Source organism: Eublepharis macularius, chromosome 10 (assembly GCF_028583425.1).
Source record: "Eublepharis macularius isolate TG4126 chromosome 10, MPM_Emac_v1.0, whole genome shotgun sequence".
NCBI classification, from domain to species: domain Eukaryota; kingdom Metazoa; phylum Chordata; class Lepidosauria; order Squamata; family Eublepharidae; genus Eublepharis; species Eublepharis macularius.
In genome coordinates this window covers 32,558,249-32,580,827 of record NC_072799.1, presented here as the reverse complement: position 1 = coordinate 32,580,827, position 22,579 = coordinate 32,558,249, and the positions used below count along the sequence as shown (strand labels likewise).

The following is a 22,579-nucleotide window of genomic DNA, read 5'->3' as shown; positions in this document are numbered from 1 at the left end:
CTTGACAAACACATGCCCAGGTAACTCGTGTAGAGAGACTCATAGATTCAATCAGGCTTTCCTATACAGCTTGCTTAAACTAAATAGATCAGTCTCTCAGTCAGATATACCCAGACACTTTCTCAGGTGCACACACAACTTGCCTGTCTTAGATAGAATAATTTCTTTCTCAGATATACATAGACTGCCTCAGGAGCACACACAGTTTGTCTGGCTTAGACAGAATTAGGCTCTCAGGTTTCCACACAGCTTGCCTGATTTAGCAAGCTGAGTCTCCCAGATTTTAGTATGACACTCTAACTACTACACCACATTGTCTCTCTGTGCAGCACTGGCAACTGGATCAGAAGTTGTAACACATGTAGCATGTTTACATACAGGTTGTTCATCCAGTTTAGGGATACATGTGAAGAAATTTACGTCCAAGCTTATATCACCCTGAGTTGGGCAGGAGAATCTTCAAGTCGACACTTGATTTCTAAAGACATACCGCACAATCTGTTTGAGCAAATGGACAGAACCACCATCATAGTCACAGGTTCCAATGTGTGAAGCATCATCATCATCATATTGGATCCAGGAGATCCTCTCGTCAATAAAATCCAGTGCAATGGCTTTGATTTTTCCTGTGCTCCTCAAGATATTCCATACTTCTTTTCCATTCAAAAGTGCCCTGTAGATGCTTCCAACATCAGTATTGGAAGACCAAAATATAAACCTGTTAGGAAAAAAAATCAGTTATTAAAATTGTTCCAAGGCCAATCCAGCAGATAACATAAATATTTTATAAACATATAAGTATCTCTTTTTTCAGTGCTCAGGTTTGATCCCAGCACCTAGTCCTATTACTTCACTTATCAAATGTCTTATTCTGTTGATTGCACTTATTTGCATTGCATAATCTACCTAATGAGAAAGGCAGGCTATACATAATGTAATTTAATAAATAATTTTTTTAAAAAATATATAATTGATTGAACATTATTTTGTTCTGGAAGATAATTACCTTGAAAAAGAGACTAAATGTTTTCTGTTGTGTGAGTTACTCTTTTAAAGATTGCTAGTTTTTAAAAATGGTATCTATCACTTGGATGGCGCAGAGCTTTTAAAAGTTATACAATATAGTCCTAAGCAGAGTCACACTCTTCTAAATCTAGTGAAGTCAATGGACTTAAAGGGTTTAACTCTGCTTAGGACTGCCCTGATAAAAACAACTCTAATAATAACAATAACAACCACAACAACATTTTATTTACATACCACCCTTCCGGACAACACCCATTCAAAGTCATTTACAAAGTATGTTATTATCCCCACAACAATCACCCTGTGAGGTAGGTGGGGCTGAGAGAGCTGTAACTGACTCAAGGTCACCCAGCTGGCTTCAAGTGGAAGAGTGGGGAATCAAACCCGGTTCTCCAGATTAGAGTCCCCAGCACTCTTAACTGCTACACCAAACTGGCTCACACGCAGGATGACAACCACCAGTCTTTTTTTAAAAAAAAAATCAGTAAACTTCCCACAATCCTTTAAAAGCTTTGTCCGAGAGGCTTTCTAAGCAGGGTGTGCATTTAAATGCCATAATTTGATGCAAAAATGTGTACTCTCCTAAAACTGTAAATCTAGCAATAATAATTCTACTCTACGTAAAGGAATATGTTATGGACCCTGTATCATAGCCATTGCATTGCAATGCTCTGTTTACTTAACAGCATCTGTCTGAGAGCCATTTCAGTTACCTTTTGCCTGGGTCAACTGCAATGCTTGTGGGAGGATGTTCATCTTTGAAAAGTATTCGGGAATGGTTTCTGTCCAAGCTGACTGCCTCAATGGTGCTCTTCTGATAGTGAGCCAAATAAATGCCTTGATTTATCCAATCTACTGCAAATCCTGAAATATCTTTTCCTGTATAACAAATTGTCTGCAATAAAAAGATATACTAAAATATCAATAAAATATTCCTGGTTGAATCACTCCTTTGAGTGCTGTAAGGCATTGGAACTCACATACTTAATGAAACTGTGAGCTAAATGGCCCATAATGGAAACTTTCTGAGCGTCACTCCAAGGGTCACTCTCCACGTTGCTTCTTTTACGAGTTCTCCATGGTGCAACCTGTGCTCCTTGCAGACACACTTCAGCTTTGGGATTGGCTTCTATACAAAACCAAGAGTGTAAATGGGCTTGGACAGCAGCTGCCAGGAATGAGAGAGCTCCTGCCTTTCTCCCAAACCAGTGTATGGATGGAGAGTTTTCTCCTTTCTGCCGCCGCGTGTGTACACAATACCTCCACGTGGAGTAGCAGAAATGGAGAAATGTCTCCCCTCCACACTGCTTTTGCATGGGGGGAAAAGCTTGGGGGAAAGGCTGGAACTTTCCCTCCCCTGGTGGCAACTTTCTGAGCCCATTTGCATGCTCATTTTTTAATAGAAGCCAGTCCCTGAGATGATGTGTGTCTGTACAGAGCATGGGTCAGCTCCATGGAGAACTCAAAAAAGAAGTAATGCGTAGAGTGCCATAAGCGCTATACCTTTAAATGTTTGCCATTGAATACAACAAAGCAATCTTTTATATCTAGAAGCAGAGGATAGTCACATGCAATACAGAATTATTGCACAGGTAGTTTAATGAGTCGAATAGTTTTATGACCAATGTGCCACTGCAAAGGTAAACACAGCCTTTAAGACATAAAAAAGCCTAATAGATACAACTTAAAAACAGTTTTCATGGATACTATGATAAGCGTTGCGACAAGGAGGTTGGTTTCTTCTTTGTGGACGCTGAAAAAGCATTTGATAATTTGAACTGGGATTTCATGTTTGCCACTATGGAACAGCTACAAATGGGGGAAAGATTCATAAGAGCAGTGAAAGAAATCTACAGAGACCAGAGTGCAGCAATTGTGGTGAATGACGAGATGACTAAGAAACTGATTATAGGTAAAGGTACAAGACAAGGTTGCCCGTTGTCTCCACTGTTGTTCATTTTGGTTTTGGAAATATTGATGATACAGATTCGAGAAGATAATGCAATCCGTGGAATAAAAATAAAAGACTTTTCCTATAAGGTTAGAGCATTTGCGGATGACATAATGTTAATTGTGGAAGATCCAATTGAGAACATGCCAAAGGTAATAGAGAAAATTAAGGAATTTGGAGATCTGGCAGGATTTTATGTAAATAAAAAGAAGTCAAAGATATTATGTAAAAATATGACCAAACAAAAACAACAGTTACTAACGGAAATAACAGACTGTGAAGTAACAAGTAAGGTGAAATATTTGGGAATTGAACTGACTGCAAAGAATATAGATCTATTCAAGAATAATTATGAGAAATTGTGGACTCAGATAGAGCAAGATTTGATTAAATGGAATAGATTGAATTTGTCGTGGTTGGGAAGAATTGCAGTAGTTAAGATGAATGTGCTGCCAAGAGTGATGTTTTTGTTACAAACAATACCAATTATTCGGGACTCTAAGCAGTTTGAAAAATGGCAGAGGAAAATATCGGACTTTGTGTGGGCAGGCAAGAAGCCTCGAGTGAAAATGAAAGTATTACAGGACGCAAAAGAGAGAGGTGGAATGCAACTTCCCAATCTAAGACTTTACTACGATGCAATCTGTTTGGTGTGGTTGAAAGACTGGATGATGCTGAAAAACCGCAAATTACTGGCCTTAGAGGGATATAAAAAAATATTTGGATGGCATGCATATCTGTGGTATGACAAAGTAAAAGCAGACTCTATGTTTTTACACCATTACATTCGGAGAAGCCTCTTCACAATTTGGAAGAAGTATAGAGATTACCTACAGGAAGGAATTCCCTCTTGGGTGGTTCCTTATGAAGTAATAGATCCGAGAACTGTCAATAATGAACAACAGTGCTTAACGTATAAGGAGATAACACGAATAGAATTTTCTAAACTAAGAATAAAGACGCAAGATGAGTTGTCTCCAAGTTACGATTGGTTTCAATATAGACAGATTAGAGACCTTTATAACTCGGACTGTGCGAAAGGAGAGGTAAGAATGGAGAATTCGGAATTAGAGGAGGTAATTCTACAAGAGGACAAAAAGGAAATCTCTAAGACTTATAAAGTGTTGTTAAAATGGTACACAGAAGATGAGACAATTAAAGTGCAAATGGTGAAGTGGGCTATAAACTTTAATAAAGAAATAACAATGGAGGCGTGGGAATACTTGTGGAAAAATACGTTGAAGATCACGACATGCACTAATATTAAAGAGAACGTCTACAAAATGATTTATCGTTGGTATTTGACACCAAAGAAAATTGCGCTAGGGAATTTGAACATGTCTAATAAATGCTGGAAATGTAAAAAGCATGAAGGATCTTTGTACCACATGTGGTGGACCTGTGAGGTAGCTAGGCAGTACTGGGGGGAAATAATAAGAGTGATAAGTGAGATTTTACAATTTCAAGTTAATAAGAACCCAGAACTCCTGCTACTGAACTTGGGAATGGAGGATATTCCAGCACAATACAGGACATTGCTATTTTACATGACAGCAGCGGCTAGACTTTTATATGCGCAAAAGTGGAAAGTACAAGAAGTGCCAACTATCGAGGACTGGATTTACAAATTGCTGTACATGGCGGAAATGGACAAAATGACAAGGAAACTGAGAGACCTTGATCCAGGACAGTTCAACATGGATTGGGAAAAGTTGAAGCAATATTTGGTGAAAAAATGGGAGGTGGGAGGAGAACTGTGGCAGTTTGAAAATTACTGAAATACAACAAAAGAAGAGGAGGAGGAGGAGGAGGTCCGCCGAATCAGTTTTCTAGAGCCCATTGTATTTTTTCATACAACGGCAGTTGTTTCTAATCTTTTGAATAAGTTGTGTGTGTGTTTGTCCTATTATTGACAGCCTTTCTCAGATCGTGCAAGCTGGAGGACATGGCTTCCTTTATTGAACCCAGCCATCTTGTTTTGGGTCTTCCCCTTTTCCTATTGCCTTTCACCTTCCTAGAATTATTGTCTTTTCCTGTGACTCTTGTCTTCTCATAATGGGACCAAATTACAATAGCCTCAAGTTTTGTCGTTTTAGCTTTTTGATTTGATCTAGAACCCGCATATTTATCTTTTTGCTATCTGTACAACTTTCCTCCAGGATCACATTTCAAATGACGATATCAGGTAAGAGCCCTAAAGAGTCCAAGGGAGACTTTCAATCCTGTCTGGAATTGCACAGCCAGAGCAAACCCTGTAGGATGTGGTTATCTATTTATCTAGTACATTTTTGTCCCAGTATTCCTCCAGAGAGCCCAAAGTAGTCTCCCTTTGTTGTTTTTTATACTCACCATAACCTTTGGAGTTAAATTAAAGAGAGAGACAGTGAAGCCCAGGGTCACTCATTAAATTCCATGGAGATTGAAGGTTTGAACTTTGGACTCCCAACACTACACAGGCATATAAGGGTAAAGGCCTATCTCTGCAATGAAAAGGGCTAGAAATTTGTTTTTTAAAAAAATGAAAGCTGGGAACTCAGGGAACCTTTTACACATACTGTTATAACAATATTTTCCAGGGTTTTTTTAAACTGGAAAAGCCCTGGGGGGAATAGTTGCTGTTGGGGGGATGGGATAAAGAGACTTTGGGGAAACCTGCCATGTGGAAGCTCTGTTGCCAGTGTATTGGCAGACATTAACAGCCTGTTTTCTTATAAGTAAACTCATTTAATTGGGGCTTATTTCCTAGTAACTGTGCACGTGGCAGCAGGGTGTTTATTGAGCTGAGCTTCAGCAATATTTTCTGCTGTATGTTAACTAGTTATATCTTGCAAACACTCATTTGGACCCTTTACCATGCCCTGATAACCTTGCCTGCCTGTGTTTTCAGAGGAAGCAGTTATAATCCAAACCTTCTCTGAATATTATTCTCAAGGATGCACAAAATACAGGTAAAATAAATCTATTTCCTTTGAGAAGAAGGGAGAAGGGGGATTGTACAACTTTGTGAATGTCCCTTGCTACATTGAACTTTTAGACTTCAATTACCTCCTGATTTGAGCCATTCAGGTATACTCGTTGGAGAAGACCTTCTTCAGTGTCCATCCAATAAACTTGTCCTTCATCATAATGGAAATCTATCAGTGCTGATGAGCCAGCATGGGTCAGTAGTCTCTTTTGACTGGTTCCCTCCATATCTATTCTAAAGATTGTGTTTCCTTGGCTGAAAACTAAGAATGGTGCAACATCTAAAAGACAGAGACAGATAGAGAGCAAAAGATATGAACACAGATAAGTCAGAATCAACTTTATCAGGCACACATGGTATACTATGAGATTGTGTCCACCAATAAAGTTCTATGGTTTAGATCCAACCCCTGGATTTTTATTCTGATTTTTTATGGCACACAAATATTAACCAATGCAAGAATAACATTGGTCTCAAAGGCCGAATCCACACTACATAAATTTTCCCGCAGTTTTACAACTGTTCACACTACCTGTTTTCCATTCCACAGTTCTCTCGCTTCTCTTTCGGTTTGGTTTTCATCACCAGTTACTGGTCTATTGTGGGAGCTGCATGGTGGACGTGAATGCCTAGAAGTGGTTTTCAAGCGCCTTTTCTTGAAACCACCCCTACTTCCGTTAATCTGTTTTAAAAAAATTTTTAAAAATTGAGCGGGAAGATTGATCCCCGCCCACTAAGACAGCTTTGCCAACGGATATGTGAACAGTAGATCGCGCAAGGAATATGCAGTTTCAGCATGAATGTGAACAGACAGGTGAAATTTGCGGGTTGGAAACACACGGATTTTTTCCGTTAAAAAAACAGAAAATAGGTGAGTGTGGATTCGGCCAAAATTCGGATTGATATTTTCCCATTTTCTATAAGTATTTGAGCTCAAAGTACATAATTCCTATGACATGCCTGGACAAATGTTTTGACTTATTTGGTAATACAGTGCTTTTACATTGTGGCCAATTCTTGATTCACTGCTACATAAGACAGGCTTTACATTATAAAATATTTGGAAAGTTCAGTTTATAAGAGCAGCTTTTACACTTGTAGCAAAACTATTTTCTACTATTTGCAAGACATAACATTTAATATAAGATGTCCCAGGAATCTGACAGCTGCTCTACTTGCTGTGACCACCCCACCCCCCATCCTAGTTATTTCAAACATTTATGTACATTTTCTTACCATGATGCCCAGACACAAAATTTCCCACTAGGATAATCTACTCTAAGGCCTCAATGAGACATATTGACGTTTTGTCATCTTCTCCCACCTACTCCAGAGTGTAGGATCCTTCTTAGTATGGCTAGTAGGGAAACAAAATGGAGAAGAGGAGAATAATGTAAGCTGCAAGGGGAGAAAGGTGGGGACCAAAAGTAGCATACATCGTTCTCCTCTTCTCTATTTTATCCTCACAACTAGAGATGGGCACGATCCAAAAAAAAATTAACGATCCAGCTGATCGTGGATCGGCGCCAGCGACAATCCCGAATTAACGATCCACACCGATCATCTCCCGTTCCCGAGCTATGGATCATGGATCGTGGATGCCAAAGCGGGGCACGCTGGTATTCCCAGCTATGTAGGAAGGTGGGTTGTGGCGGTGGCCAACTCTCTCAGTCTCTCTCTCTCTCTCCAAAGGCTAGCAAGTAGCAAGCAAGAGCTCTGTCCCACTCCACTGCTCGCAGAAAGTGAAACCCAGCCTGGGAGCCCATGGCATGGGTCCCATTCAGCAACACAGGAGGTCTGTGTTTGGCCGTCAGAGCTGCCTATCAGGGTTTGCAGGGATGAGATTGGAGTGCCCATGGCTACAGAACACCCCCTTCCCCCTCCCTCCCCTGGGTGTCTTCTCCCAACTTGTGACTGCTTTGCTGCTCCATGGTTGGAAGGAAGCCCTGCTGATCAAGGAAAGCTGGGCTTCCATTCAGGTTTCCAGGGCGACAGAAGGAGGGCAAACAGAGCTCAGGCATTCCCCTGGCTCTGTTGCCAAGGGAATAGATTGCTGGCGCCTGAGTGTCTGGATCCCCAAACCAAGCTCGATTGCCCCGATCCAGGCCTCTCCCGATTGCTGGATCGTTGGCCGTGGATGATCACGATCTGCTGGGTCGCGATCACCATTATCGTGGGGGTTTTTTTATCGTAATGCGGATCGTGCCCATCTCTACTCACAACCCTGTGTGCTAGGCTAGACTAGAAAGAACACTCATTTTATGAATTCCCGTTTCCTTTCCAAACCACAAAACCACCAAGACTATGTAAGCAGGACACTAAAACCACCACAATGTCCAGTTAAGATAGTTACTACTAGGCCATGAGTTTACACTTGAATTTTGTATGATGGAAAATCTCCCTTATTTCTGATGATTTATATGTAACTGTGACTAGAACAGAAAAACCTTACTGCTTACTTGACAAGGCCACTTGTCATTGCCCAAGGTATAGCCCAGAAAACAGGAGCAGATATAGGACTCTGGAATACTGACACAATTTTGACCAGAGGTGTCAAGTTCCCCTTTCCGACATTGATCAATATCTGCAACATTTTATAGTTCAGAACCTAAGGCAAAGTTTAGACATGTCTCCGTATAGATCAAGCTGAAATAAGTGAGGCTGTCTTACATCATTTTAGACCATTGGCCTGCCTAGCTTATTATTGCTTGGTCTGATTGGCAACAGTTCTCCATAAATAGAGAATGTCTTTCCCAACAACTGCTACCTGAGATCCTTTTAGCTGGAGATGCCAGGGACTGAGCCATAGACCTGATACATAAAATGCAATGCACTCTGCCACTGATTCTTGTCCTCTTCAGTCTAAAATAATGTTCCATTCCAGTTGCTAGAATCTTTTTCAGCTTCATCCTTTTAAAAGCAGCCTCACTTTTGCTGCATAAAACCAGCTCCAGCTAACACAAGCAGTGTATGGAACTGCCTGCCCTGCTTCTTTATCTGCCTCCCCTCCTTTCCCAATCCAACTTCCTCACTCACCGGAGTTTTTATGTGAGCATTTCTGGTAACCCCATTCAGGACCACTAGTTACATGCAATAAAGCATAAGTACAGCTGGATGTTGCCACTGGCTTTTGTTAAATGAAACCGAGCACCCTGTTTCTCTTGCTCTGTATCTGCTGTTCTACATTTGCTACTCTTCCTATTAAAAATTTCTTAAGCTGGAAAGGGTGTGGTGAGCAGGGAACGTTTATACACGTATGGTGGGGATGCCAATCCATTCAAGGATTTTGGCGCTTAGTCTTCAAAGAAATCAAAACCATCACCTCCCACGCTATCCCTCCTAGCCCTGAACTGATCTTTTTGGATGTCTGGACTGACTCTCCTGTACCTCGCCAACGGAGGGACCTAATTCGCACGTTCTTGACTGCTGCCAAGAATGCGATAGCAATCAAATGGAAATCACCTGTTCCCCCGGATTTACACATATGGTACAGGATGGTGTGGGACCATCTTATAATGGAAAAAATATCTGACAGATTGCAATTCTCTACAAACCCCTTGAAACCCTCTGACTTTGCATCCAAGTGGTTCCCTTTCTTGGATCATCTAGCCAAAAATGAGTTCTTAGCATCACAGCTGCCCTTTCAGGCAATCATAAATCCGGAAGTGTGAGTGATCAAGAGGCCATTGTGGTACTGGAGTAGTTATGTTATCTTGTCCATGAGATGTAGTTCAACAATCATCCTTGCTTGTATGTTCGCAGATTAGGTAAAGTGTACCAGCTAAGGTATATGTATTGGAAATCTCCTCTGGTGTCCCAATTGTATATACAGAAATCGTTTTGTGTATTGTTATATGATATATCCTCTTACAGTTGATGTTGTTATGACTTATTGTTAATAAACTTTTAAAATTGAAAAAAAAAATTCTTAAGCAATGTATTCTTTAATATCTACATTTGTTTTTCAAACTTTATTCCATTTATTTTGGGATTCAGAGAGGTGTGCATAGACCATTTGAGCTTCAAAAACAAGAAGTTTAATTCAATTAAACAATGCAAGAAAGAAATAAGCATAAAGCTCAACATCCACGTTCTCCAGTTTTCAAGTGGACTTTTTGTAATGTAGTTTCAAAAGTTTCACCTGTAAGAAATAATTCAAGTTGCCTTCCCACACGCTGTCTAGTAAAAACCTATATGAGACAGCATGTCAACCCCAACTTTCAGGAGACAAAAAAGTTCTAGCAGTAGTGTTAAATCTATGCAAGCTAAAATTTGATGCCAGCGCCAATAAGAGAGACACACTTCCTGTTCAACACTAGGGAATGATTTTGCAGCACCTCCTCAAAGAGAATGGCAGGCACTAACCTTTGAGGTGAGAAATAACCAATGAGGTGGCCAGGAAGGGAAGGACCCTTCTTACCTGGTGCACTTTTACCACACAGCTCCCCACCTTTCTCTCCCTGTGACAGTAATGTTGCAGTCACTTCAGGTCCAAAAAGAATCTTTTAGGAGTCCTGTCTGATCATTCTAGAAAAGGAACATTTTTTTCCTATTATATACTTGTGACAGGGTTGGGTTATATAAATGTACCCAGAGGGATTTGTGAAGCTCTAATTAGAGTTGGCAGGATTTGTGCAGGTTAGGCCAATGTAGTGTAATAGTTAAAAGTGTCAAAATAGGATCTGGGAGACCCAGGTTTGAATTTGTACTCTGCCATGGAAGGTTGCTGGATGAGCTTGGGCCAACCATATACTCTCACAGCTACTTCCATGTAATTCTGCAGGCTACAAACAGTTCAAAGTGGCCTTTATTCTTAAACATTTTGATCTGGCCATCCTAGTGTCACCAAGATACTTTCCTCCTGGGAGTAAACCTAATGGGATTTACTTCTGAGTTGACCCGCATAGGTTTGCACCTTTATTTATTTATTTACATTATACCTTTCTCACTGAAACTCAAGGTAGAATATCTAGTGTAAGTCAGTACAATCAACAGCAGAAACATTCAATAAACTATGCAACGGGGTATACAAATTCAAATTTGCAGAGATTTGAAAACAAGCAGAGATCTGATACAGAGCTGAAACAATACTGAAACAGAGCATATGTAAATCTTAACCTGACCTATTAAACAACATGGGAATTACTCAGTAGGCTTAGACTTACAGCACAGACAGTACATAGTAGTATAATCTATAGTCACTATCCCTTTACCAATGCATCTCTTTGAAACTACTTCCTTACAGTACAGCCCTCCTACCTGAGTAAAAAAAAAGCCCTCTTGAATAATTCGGCTTTACATAGTTCATGGAAAGCCAGGACAGTGGGAGCCTTCCTGACCTCTTTACGTAAGCCATTCCATAAAGGGGGGGGGGGCTTTTAATTTCTTCGCAATAAGAAAAAGCAGTTTCTTAAAACCTAAGACAATTAAAAAACAACTGATATGTCCACCAGGCGTAACCAAGTCTTAGTAATCATCTCTCTGTGTTTAAACCAAAAGTAAAGGTTAGCAGCCATCTTGTTGCAGCTGTTCTACATATCCTGGCAACTATTTCCTTGTAATGAGAACTTTCCGTGTGTTAAATAAATCCTCTTAAGGAACACAAAGGCTGCCTACAGTGCCCCGACAGGCAGCACTGAATGGAAGAATAAGGTTCTACTGAAGGCTCAAAGACTTCTTTATGCCATCTCAGCAGAGACTGTCTTGAGAATGAGTAAAAACGATGAATCATGTCCTCGCTATGCTGGCAGTCAGTTCTTAGTGCCATTATATACAAGTAGCCTCATTTACTGAGAGTCCGGAAAAAATGTCCTGATTAAAGAAAGCCAAGCATTAGCATGCATGGCACCAACACAGAAACCAAATGAGTGTATTCTAGAGCCTGAATCTGCCTTCATGTATTTCCCACCTCACTTGGAATTTTTTGATTAGGATGGGGATAAATCAGTTCCATTATTGGGTAGTATAATAAAACAAATCTGAGTTAGAGGAAACCAATGACAATCTGTTGCCTCTTTAAAAATAAAATTCATAATATATACTGTTGTTCAGTGTGGAAAATAAGGACTTAGAGGACAAATTTGGGATTGGATTAAATGTATTGTTCCCAAGACTGGTGTTCTCATGAAGTTGAGCTGCAAACATTGCAGTAGGGAAAATGGAAATGTGAATTCTTTCAACTAACAATCCTAACGTACTTCTGGTGACAGAGACCTCCATGAAACCAGTCACTTAACAAGTAAATACAACATGCTTAACTACCTTACTTATGATCTAACGTTATTTCTTTTTGTTGTGTTAGATATTCATTATTTTTTTCACATTGGCCAAAAAAGAAATCCCTAAAAGAAACAGGGCATCCCCCTCTCCATGAAAAACCTGATCAACATCAGCTGACTGAAATGATCAGCAGAAATAGCACAAAGGAGATTGCAAAAGAAGAAGGCAGAGTGGAACAGTTCCAGGATCTACACCACTGTTCTGCTGTTAGAAGCAGGAAATTGCATCACTGATGTGGTAAACCAGCTTTACGCTCTTCCATATATGACCCCATTGGTCACACCAGAATCAGAGGACCAATCAGTTTGTAGATGCTGAATTCAGTCAAGTACATAAAAACACCTTAGCCACAGGGATCTTGTGTGACATCTAGAATGGAGGCAGAGCCCTGGACCATGCAGTTATGCTGCTTTCACTGTTGAACCGGAGCTGATGGATCAATTCCTATTCATCAAAGAAGGGAGGTAGCCTGATGCCCCTCCATAGTCAACCACCATTCTTAATTATGTCAGGAAAGTATAAACAGGCTATCAGAAGTTATTTACTACTGGGTTACTATGTCAATGCACTTAGGCCTTTTTCGCATGGGTGATTTTTGCCGCTTTTGGCTCTATACCTCTTCAGGTTTTCTTCTGAATTATGGATGATTAACTCCTCCTTCAGATTTCAACATGGCATTTCAAGGGTTCTTTTCTGAATTTCCTGCCAGCTCAGACGTTAATAATCTGCTTAGAAGAAAACTCACAGAGATATGGGGCCAGGGTTGCCAGCTCCAAGTTAGGAAATTCCTGGAGATCTGGGGGGTGAAACCTGGAGAAAGTGGGGTTTGGGAAGGGAAAGGACCTTGGCATGGCATAATTCCATGGAGTCCACCCCAAAAGTAGGTATTTTCTCCAGGTGAATTGATCTCTGTGGCCTGGAGACCAGTTGTAATTCCAGGAGATCTCCAGCCACTACCTGGAGGCTGGAAACCCTATATGGGGCCAAAAGCAGCCAAAATCACCCGTGCAAAAAAAGCCTTAAGAGACACTAACACCTACTATACTTGCACTAAATATTTAAACCAGTTTAACAGTCATTTCTTCTTCACAACAAACCCTGGGAATTGTATTCTGTGAGCATGGAGTAGAGCCCTCTTTGCCAAACTACAGTTCCTCCAATTCAGTGGGTGGAACTATGACTATTAAAGATGCATAACTAATATAAATGTGTAGCATTTGTTCGAGCAATAATAGTTATTCAGTGTAATGGGCAGGCATGAATCTTGTCTCAAATGTCTGTTTTGCAGTAAGAAAGAACTCGAATGTTTTTATCAAAACATGTTCATCATGTATGCAGTTCTTTTCTGTTTACCAGTTGCAGACTCTTGGAAGAAGACTTGGAACACCTGTTTTTATTCCACTGGAAACTCGCCTAGAATGGATCACATATGTTTTTAACTTCTGAAAATGTGTATGCCATTTGTATGACAAATTTATTATCCCTATAACAAAAGCACACTTCATAAGAGGGAATACAGAGTAAAGTTCCAGCTATTCAAACATTTGATCAGATGATTTAAAAATTCACTTACCTACACAAGTGGAATTTTCATGCTGCATTTGGTATCCGCTGGGAAAGTTCCAGTGCTGCCGAGCTGAGATATTAACAAAAGCAATTTTTAAAACCACAAGAGCTGTAAGTAAGTGAAACATTGTCTTGAAGGTTATTTTCGATGTCACTAGGAGAGAACGGCTTTCTTGACTTCAGGCATCATCAGAACCAGACACGTGTATGCAGTCCTAACAGCAAAATGAGAGACATCTCTTCCCGGCTTGATTGCAAACTCTTGCTTTACTTTCAACTAAAACACCAAGGTGTTCACTGGCCTCCTGTCTGACCTCTAAAGAAATTCCAGGGTGCTCTCCTCTGTGCTCATTTACACACTTCTTTTTAAGGTGGGGGTTTTTTTTGGTTTGTTGAAGCCAAGTACGAAATGTCTGACCCTCTTGTTAGAAGTTTAACATGGCTTAAAACCAAAGATCATATGCCCGGCTGTAAAATTCCTAGGCGGTAAACAAAGTGGTAGAGTAGATGCTTGAAACAAAAGAGTACCAGTTAAAATAATCCTTTGGGAAATATTTGAAAATAATACTTTGTATTCGGTAGTATAGTAGGGACTTCCTACACCCCCACACATACAGCCCTTCTTATATACATGTTAAGGGCTCTTTTCCCTTTCCCCAGCTTGCCCCGCCCCACTCTTTAGCCCCCTCTTTAGTGCCGCTTGAGCAGAGCCTGTGTTTGCAAACAGAAACGTTGTCAGCTCCCAGGGAAGCCAGCCAAAGAACAACCCTTCCATCACCCCTAGTTAATAGCTTGCTGTTTAAAATCATTCTGATATCTGTAGGTATCTGCACAATGCTTTGGGCGTTCTGATGCCTTTTAGTGTCTGGAGCAGCATTTAATCTATGTGTTCTACAACATTATTTATTATTTGTTTTATATGGTCAAATCCACATTCACCCATTACCCGCATGTTTATCCGATATCTTCGGTTTGCCTCCAATCCGTGATTTTTTCCTCTTCGTTCACATTCCTGCTTCCAATCCATCTTTCTCGCACGTCCCTCTGGTCACACGGCCACTCGAAAACCGCTTTTTTGGGCGGGACCTTTTTTCCCGCCCATTTTTTAAAAATTTTTTGAGCGCACTTTTCCGTTATTTCGATCTTGCCTTATAATTGCATTTCATTGCATTGAAGATAATGATGCCTTATAATTGCATTGCATTGCATTGAAGATAATGATGCCTCTCTTTCCCCCACTGACAGCACTGATGGCTCTCTCCCGTTTCTTTTTTGGAAATTTGGAAGCATGTGGGAAGCTTTCGTGGGCATTTCCTATGCAGGACAGTTCAGTGCCTGAATTTTACTGAAGTTTCACTTCCTTGGAGTGTCATTATTTCGTAATTTTGATATTACAGTAATATAAAATAAAAAAATAAAAAACAGTTGAAAAGGAAGTTTCGCGAGTCCGTTCTGAGGATGGATTCACCCCAAAATGATTTTTCAAACTACCAGATTTGATTCAGAAACAGCATAATCAATAAATCCAATGCTATGAAGTCAAAAACAGTCTTTTGCAGACTACGGAGCACTTGCAAGTTGAATCAGCCAATAGGAACTCTCGGAACGGCCGGAGAGACAGGAAGGGGGGTGGTTTTTAAAAAAACCGCGTAAATTGCGCATTGGCCCATTCACGGCCACCGTGAAACTCCCGTTGAAAACCTGTGACCACATATTCGGGAGAAATGCGAATGAAATGCGTCTGTTTAATGAGGTAATGTGACCGGCACTCGGGATTGCATGGGGAATGTGGGGAACATGCGACTTAGAATGAGTAATGTGGATTTGCCCTATGTCTCCTGTTTTTACTCCAGGTGACTTTTATAGCTTAGACTTAGGCGGAGTTAGTGTCTTAAAGACTGGAGTCACTCTCCATAGGAATGCAGAGTAGCATTGTAACTCCTGTGAGGTAGGCTAGAAGGTCAGATCATTGACTGGTCCAAAGCCATCCAGTGACCGAGTTCTCTGGCTGAGGGCCAAACTAGATGCGATGGCATCCTCATGTCTTCCATGGAGATGCCACTGCCATTTTAAAGCCTAAAATGGAAGGGGAGATGAGAGACACTCCCCCCATGCCTTTTCAAGTGCAAAATAGCCATAGGAGGGCATTTTGGCACTTGAAGGGGAGTGGGGGTTAACAGGAGCACCCCATCCTACTGCACTGTTTAAATTGCCCATTTTAGGCTTTAAAATGGCAGCAGCGTTCCCATGGCGACACACAGATACTGTCATGTCGAGTTTGGCCTTGAGCTAGGAATCCTGAGCCTATGAAAAGAAGACTACCTTGTCTGAGTCCACAAGTATGCTAAGCAAGAAAAAGAATTTGACAGCAATTGCAGAATCAAGCATTCTGAAAATGTAAAGTTTATTTTCTTAGAGGGGTGAAGGACGTTCCAGCCGCAGTTAAGCATTCCTAAGGGTTAAATTAGGTGAAACATCAAAGTATCTGTAACTGTGAATGGATGTCCAGAGCTTATTTTATTTGCAAATATCACCTGTCAGTATCTCAGTTTGCATCAGGTTTCGGTACGATTTTCCTGAACTCAAGGAATCCCTTGGAAGTGAAGGGGGCTAATATGTATGTTTCCCCATGGAAGCAAACAACAGCTCTGGGGAAAGGGGAGCAATGCATGTGGTCCAACTTGTTCATAATGTGCCTGATCCACTCACCCTGCACATCTAGCTTTGCTGTAGTCTATTTACTCCCCACAGCTATGTATGTTTAGAGATTGAACTTCAAGTTTAAAATGGTAGAAGGGGAGTGTGACCCACAGTATTACAGACAGGTCATATGTAGCCAAGAGAGAACATATACGGGGTTTCAAGAGTTCTGGGACACGGATGTCCAATCAGGGCCCCTTTACTAACACCCCTGAGCCTCCTAATTTATCCTGATTGACATCTGTTCCTTCCTATATTTCTTTAGAAAATGTATATGCTGCATCTCCAGAGACCCACTTGAGGTGGCTCACAAATAAAACAGCACAATAAAACCATAACACAACAGCTTAAAAATAAGCTATAAAAATCTGTGCATGGAAAGAATCCATAAAAACCATCTTTCCACTTTTCAAGTATAAACAGTATAGATTTATATCAGAAACCTGGATAGCACTTTAACTTCTCTGCTGGCTTAAATTGTTTGTATCTAAACAGGTGTTTGCCCTGATCTGAATAGCTCAGATGAGCCTGATCTTGTCAGATCTCAGAAGCTAAGCGCAGGGTTGACCTTGGTTAGTAATTGGATGGGAGACCTCCAATGAAAATGAGAGTTGTAGAAGCAGGCAATGGTAGTCACTTCTATTAGTTTCTTGCAATGAAACCCTGCCAGGGGTTGCCATAAGTCAGCTATGACTGGAGGGTACTTTTTTACCACCAAGTAGGTGTTTAAATGAAATTGTTAGGTATGATTCTTCCCATAAATGATGCATCTGACGAACAGAACTGTGATTCTCGAAAGCTTATGCTACAATAAAATTGGTTAGTCTTAAAGGTGCTACTGGACTCTTTTTGATTTTCCCATAAATGTTGTTTACTAGTAACATTTAGAGAATTATATTGGAATCACACTGCAGCTGGTGACCCTGGCAGCACCCAGAAGATACCACAGCTGTATGCGGCGCCATCCCTGAGAATGCTGGCTCTATTTACCTAAATTGACAAAAGCAAGTGGATTTGACTTTTTAAAAACAAACAGCATGAAATACTGATTTAAGTGCATCACTCTCTCCCCTAGCCTGGAAGAGCAACTGTAGGAAACTGTTTACATGGTGTTTACATCTGTGCATAGTAACCTTCTGTTTGCTTAATCTAATTACTCCATTTCTGCAAGGCCAGCAAGAGAAATTAACTGTATCACTCCTGGCAAGAGAGTTTTCTCTTTACGCACATGTGTTATGTGAATTCATGGCTTTGGGCATAGCTCTTCCCAAATTCTATCAGCTGGACCCTTTTGCCTTTCTCATGTTATCCAATGTTGAGTTCACATCACATATCTAATTCAGCACCGGATCATAAAAGGGGGAAGCGCTTAAAAAATTCACAAAATGGAGTCAAGGATAGATGAGTGGGGTTTTCCTAACCTGAAGGAAGTCCCATGTTTGCAGAAGAATCAAAACCTTTTTAAAAAGTACATTGGGAAATTAAAACTCACCCAAATAATGGAAACAATGCCTGTAGCTGAGGGGAAAAAAGAATGTTCCCTGAGCAATTGTAATCAGTCAGCCCTGGCCTCCACCATATTTAATAGCTGTTTGATAGCTGCCTATGATATAAAAATCACAAGGCCCCTGGATTAATGCAGCCTGATTTGCAGGAGGGGAATTCCAGCCAGAGTTGCTGACTCCTGCCTGGGAGATTAAGGCATGAAAGGAATACTCGTGCAAGATGCTGAGGATTGAGGTGGTTTGATTTACTGCCCCACCAGCTGTGGGTGGAGCCATGACAAGAAAGGGCCTCACTGAGTCACCCCACTTAACACATTCCGATACCCTCCTTCCGTGATTGTACACCCACCCTGAGAACAAGGAGCAATCAATCAGCACTGATAAGTTCTAATTTGTCCAGGGGGAGATGCCATCCCTATCTAAATTCATCAACTCAGCTCTGAGAGTATTAATTAGCATACTGCTTCTTTTCAAAATAACAGGAGAGCAGTCTGCATTTCCTTTATCCCACCCTGGAAGCACCAACCAGCCTTGGGACACGTTTTGCCCTATAAGAACCAGGGCTTTGCCCCATTCAAACTCTGCATGCTGTGCCCTCAGATCTGAGTGTTGTACCCTTAGGGTAACTTTCCATAAAACTCTCTCTCTCTCTCTCTCTCAGAATATTTGAAGCTCCCTTCCTCCTTGAACCACACTGCTCCTCTGATCAGAAAATATACCCCCCTCCCTCACTCTATTCCAACCTCTGGCTAATTTTTTAGGACTCTGTGTGTTTGTGCAAACTGTTTTATTGCTCATGTGTGTGTGTGTGTGTGTGTTTCCTCTTGAATAAAAACACTCTTTAACATTAAAAGCACCAAGCCTCACCTGCTACCTTGGGGAAGGGACCCCGTAAATACTGGTGGAGTTATCCTGTAGTTACCCCTCTTGCATAGCCTTCCTCCTTGCCACTAATTCCCCCCACTTACTTGCAAGGAGGCCCATTCCCGGTAACACTCTCATAAGATTACTGTTCTGAGTTCTCAGTAGCCACTTTGGGAGTTGTTAGACAACCATAACAAAATTGCCACGCTTTGGTTTCTGTAAAGAAAAGCCCTGGGCAAGGCTGCTCCTGACAGGCAACCCTTTGCCCCCTGGCCCCCGCTGCTGCTCTAATGAGCAGCAAGAGCAAACTACAAGTGGAGAAACACATCATACAATGCTGCAACATCATTTTGGGCTGAAAAATGGAAGTGATGTTACCATGTTGCACAATACTCTAGGAATCCACTCAATTTCTATAGCAAAAAAAATCTCTATAATACCATGATGCCCTTCCTACCTGTCTCTGCACACTAAAGCTTCTGATCTAGCTATATGGAAAGACTCAGGGTGGACTGGGAGGCCAAAATAGCCCTGGAAAATGTCCCATCCATTCCCCTTCTTGTAAGGCCACATGATGGAGGAGAACATGCTGGAGCCAGGCCCAGTGATGGCCACCAGCGACTTGCTACCCTCAGCAACATTGGCAGCTGCTGCCGTAGCACAGTTCAGTTGGGTTTGGTGGCAGCCACCACCACCACACTAATTTTCCAACATTTTTCAATTTGATATTTTATTGCTGGTTCTGTGATTTTTAGTGCAATCATAAAAACTCTTTTCCAGGAATAAGTCCCATTGAGCAAACTTGACTATGATTGCAAGTAAACCTGCACTGTCAGTTAAGGACCAGACTAGACCAGACAGGCATCCTTGAGTTCACCCAGGGACTGTGCTGCCATTTTAAGTCAGTTCCCATCAGGGAACTCCCTTAAATTGTGCTGAAGGAGGGATTTTGCCATCCCCCATGCTATCTTTCTGCTCCCAAATGGCTCTGGCTGGTGTTGTTTGTCCATAAGCCCCCATTGGCTAGGGTTGCCAGATCCGTACACCCTCCCAGTGGGAGGGGGGACCCAGTACTCACCTGGATGAAGATCTTCACTCTTGGCAATGACATCACATCCAGAAGTGACATCATTGTGCTGATGGCAAGCATGCTCCTGCTTTTTATGCACGGCCAGTTCAGCCCATTTAAGGCCAAAATTGGCCCTTGTAAAGTGCAGAAGCACACTCTCATGTCCGGAATGATGATGTCGCTTCAGGAAGTGATGTTGCACACCACTGGAAGCATGACCGCTGTGCACTTGCCTGAGTTGTCTGCTGCTGCTGGTGATCGCTGGGTGATTTGGTACCTCCTGCCAATTGCCAGTGATGGGAGGGCAATGGAGCAAACTGTTACGAGATTGCCTGCCACTGACGGGCAACAGGGAATCCTGCCATTGGCACCATTTCAGATTGAAAAACTAGTGCATGGGAGAAGGCAAGATCCTCTCCTTCCCCCATGCTGTAGTGGTCCTGACCGGAATTGGACCCCCACAGAACAAAGCTGAACCCGAGTGAGTGGGAACTCGCTCTTTAAAATGGCAGCCAGCGTCTAGGGTGAACTCAGAGATGGCTGTCATATCTAGTTTGATCTTCATATATAATTAGCCTCTTGTTTTGAGATTAACAATGCAATCCTAAATAAAGTTACATCCTTCTAAAGCAATTTAAATATATAAGCTTTAAAAAGCGTAACTCTGCTTAAGATTGCACTGTGATTGTTGTAATAGCTGCAACAAATATAAGACAAATATAATCTTTGTTTACAAAAGAAGCATGCAGGTAAGAAGGGCTCAGTCCAACTACTCCTGCTTTTTACTTTGCCACAGTTTGTTGTTTGAAACATTTTGCTCCCAGTCTGATTTCCTATGTCTGATTTTAAAATAATAAGCAATATAGCAAAATCAATAAGGGATGGCAGCATTTAGCTCCCCCACGAATGGCACTAGCCTCTGTCCTGCCTTATGAAGCAAGCAAACCAAGCGCAGATGCTGCACAAGCAACAGCCAATTCTTGCTCATTCTCTACACATGCCAATCACCTGAGCTATTAGAGGGCCACATCCTCTAATACCTGCTCACTGAATGTACTGGTTTTTGCACAAGAGGTTCCAATATAATCTATAAGAGCTGAAACTCATTCAGTACCAAACAAAATTAAAAAGCAGTTGTAAATAAAGATGTCTTTCAAAGGTGTGATTTACAGTAGAGTAACATAATATGCCCATGGAGATATCTAAATGCCTTTGTCACTGGCAGGTTATGCCAGTAATGCTTTTGAACTAACAAAACTTCCAAATGTATAGAAATGGCTTCCAGCTAACATTTCAGGAAACAAATTGCCTCTTGTTTCTTAATTTGCATGAGAGCACTTCAACAAGTTTTCTATTACCTTTCTGAATCTCTATACTAGTGTTTGTTGTTTCTTCATTTGGTGAAACTTGGTGTTTTAAAGGAATCAAAAAGTTGGTTTCAAAGTCTTCTCCAAGCACCTTCAAGTTCTCATGTCCTTCTAGGCTGAAGTTTAGTGAAAAGAACCCTCCACTCATGCATGCAGAACTCAATTCCAAGGAAGAAAGAATCCATTGGAATCTATAGGCTATCTAATGGGAGAATGTTCTTGGTCGGTTTATACTGGGACTTTTAGAGCCCCAGAACTGTGACCTGCTCTAGAATGGTTCAGCAGTGCAATTACAATGTTACATCATCTTGAATTGTAAAGTTACAAGTTTAACATACACCTGTGAATAAGCCATCAACAGCACTATACGGAAGAACAGTAGGGAAGAATGGCTCTTGTAAAAATTTAATCAGTATAAATACTATCTGAGCTGGTTGCAACATTATTATATTGATCCTTGGGACAGATCAAACATAGCTTCTTCTTATATTCTTTTTTCTAGCCTGGATTATAGATACTGTGTAGAACATAAAACCTCTGTGGCTGCCTTATATTCCTACACCGTAACATAATTGTGAAAAGACTCTTAAAATTATGCACAAAACCTTGCCATAAATTCATGATGCAGATAAAGCCTCTTCTTCCAAATGCATCCCTTGTAAACTGCTTATTTGTCATTTTCCATAAGCAGCTAAAATTCAAATATTTTAAGTAAATAATTTGAGCCTTAATTTACCTACATATCACAGTCGGGTCGGGTGTCATAAAATATGTGCTGCAGTTTGGACCACATTCTTATTATCAACAACATCTTGGCCTCAAAACAGAACAAAATAAATGAATGAGAGCCCATTGCTTTCAATGGGTTTAAATATCCCAGGAAGGACTGTTACCTTTGTGATGTAAAATATTGAAGCACAACAGTCTAGCATTTTATCTGAGCAAAAAGATGTTAAGATCTACCCTACCTAAAGTAAATGTATATAGAAACAAAGAAACGTGCATAGCAATGTATAGGTACAAGGTAGATTTTGTTCTTTTTTAAACAAAAAAATGCAAATTAATAAAAAGACATTAGAACATAAATCAGGCAGAGTTGCTTCAAAATCACAAAGTGTCACAAAATATTAAGACTTTTGAAAGAGGCATCTTTTTCCTTTTCTTCTGCCATGTCTCACCAAAAAGACTTCAGTTTCTTTCTATTACTGGCACTAGTCCAATGTCACAACAACTGAAGTTACATTTCCCCCCTCGGATATCTTCAGAATATTCACTGAATATCCAGAG

General features: G+C 40.9%; 1 protein-coding gene across 1 annotated transcript in view; it reads right to left on the bottom strand.

The window, feature by feature from the left end:
* Nucleotides 1–13,915, bottom strand: part of EGF (epidermal growth factor) — a 70,467-nt gene extending 56,552 nt beyond the window's left edge. The window contains exons 1-5 of the mRNA XM_054990397.1: nt 13,795–13,915; nt 8,395–8,526; nt 6,023–6,222; nt 1,740–1,921; nt 491–718 (exon numbers count right to left, since the gene is read on the bottom strand). Of these exons, the coding sequence (XP_054846372.1) occupies nt 491–718; nt 1,740–1,921; nt 6,023–6,222; nt 8,395–8,526; nt 13,795–13,915 (863 nt within the window). The remainder of the gene's footprint in view (nt 1–490; nt 719–1,739; nt 1,922–6,022; nt 6,223–8,394; nt 8,527–13,794) is intronic.
* Between the last annotated feature and the right edge of the window lie 8,664 nt (nt 13,916–22,579).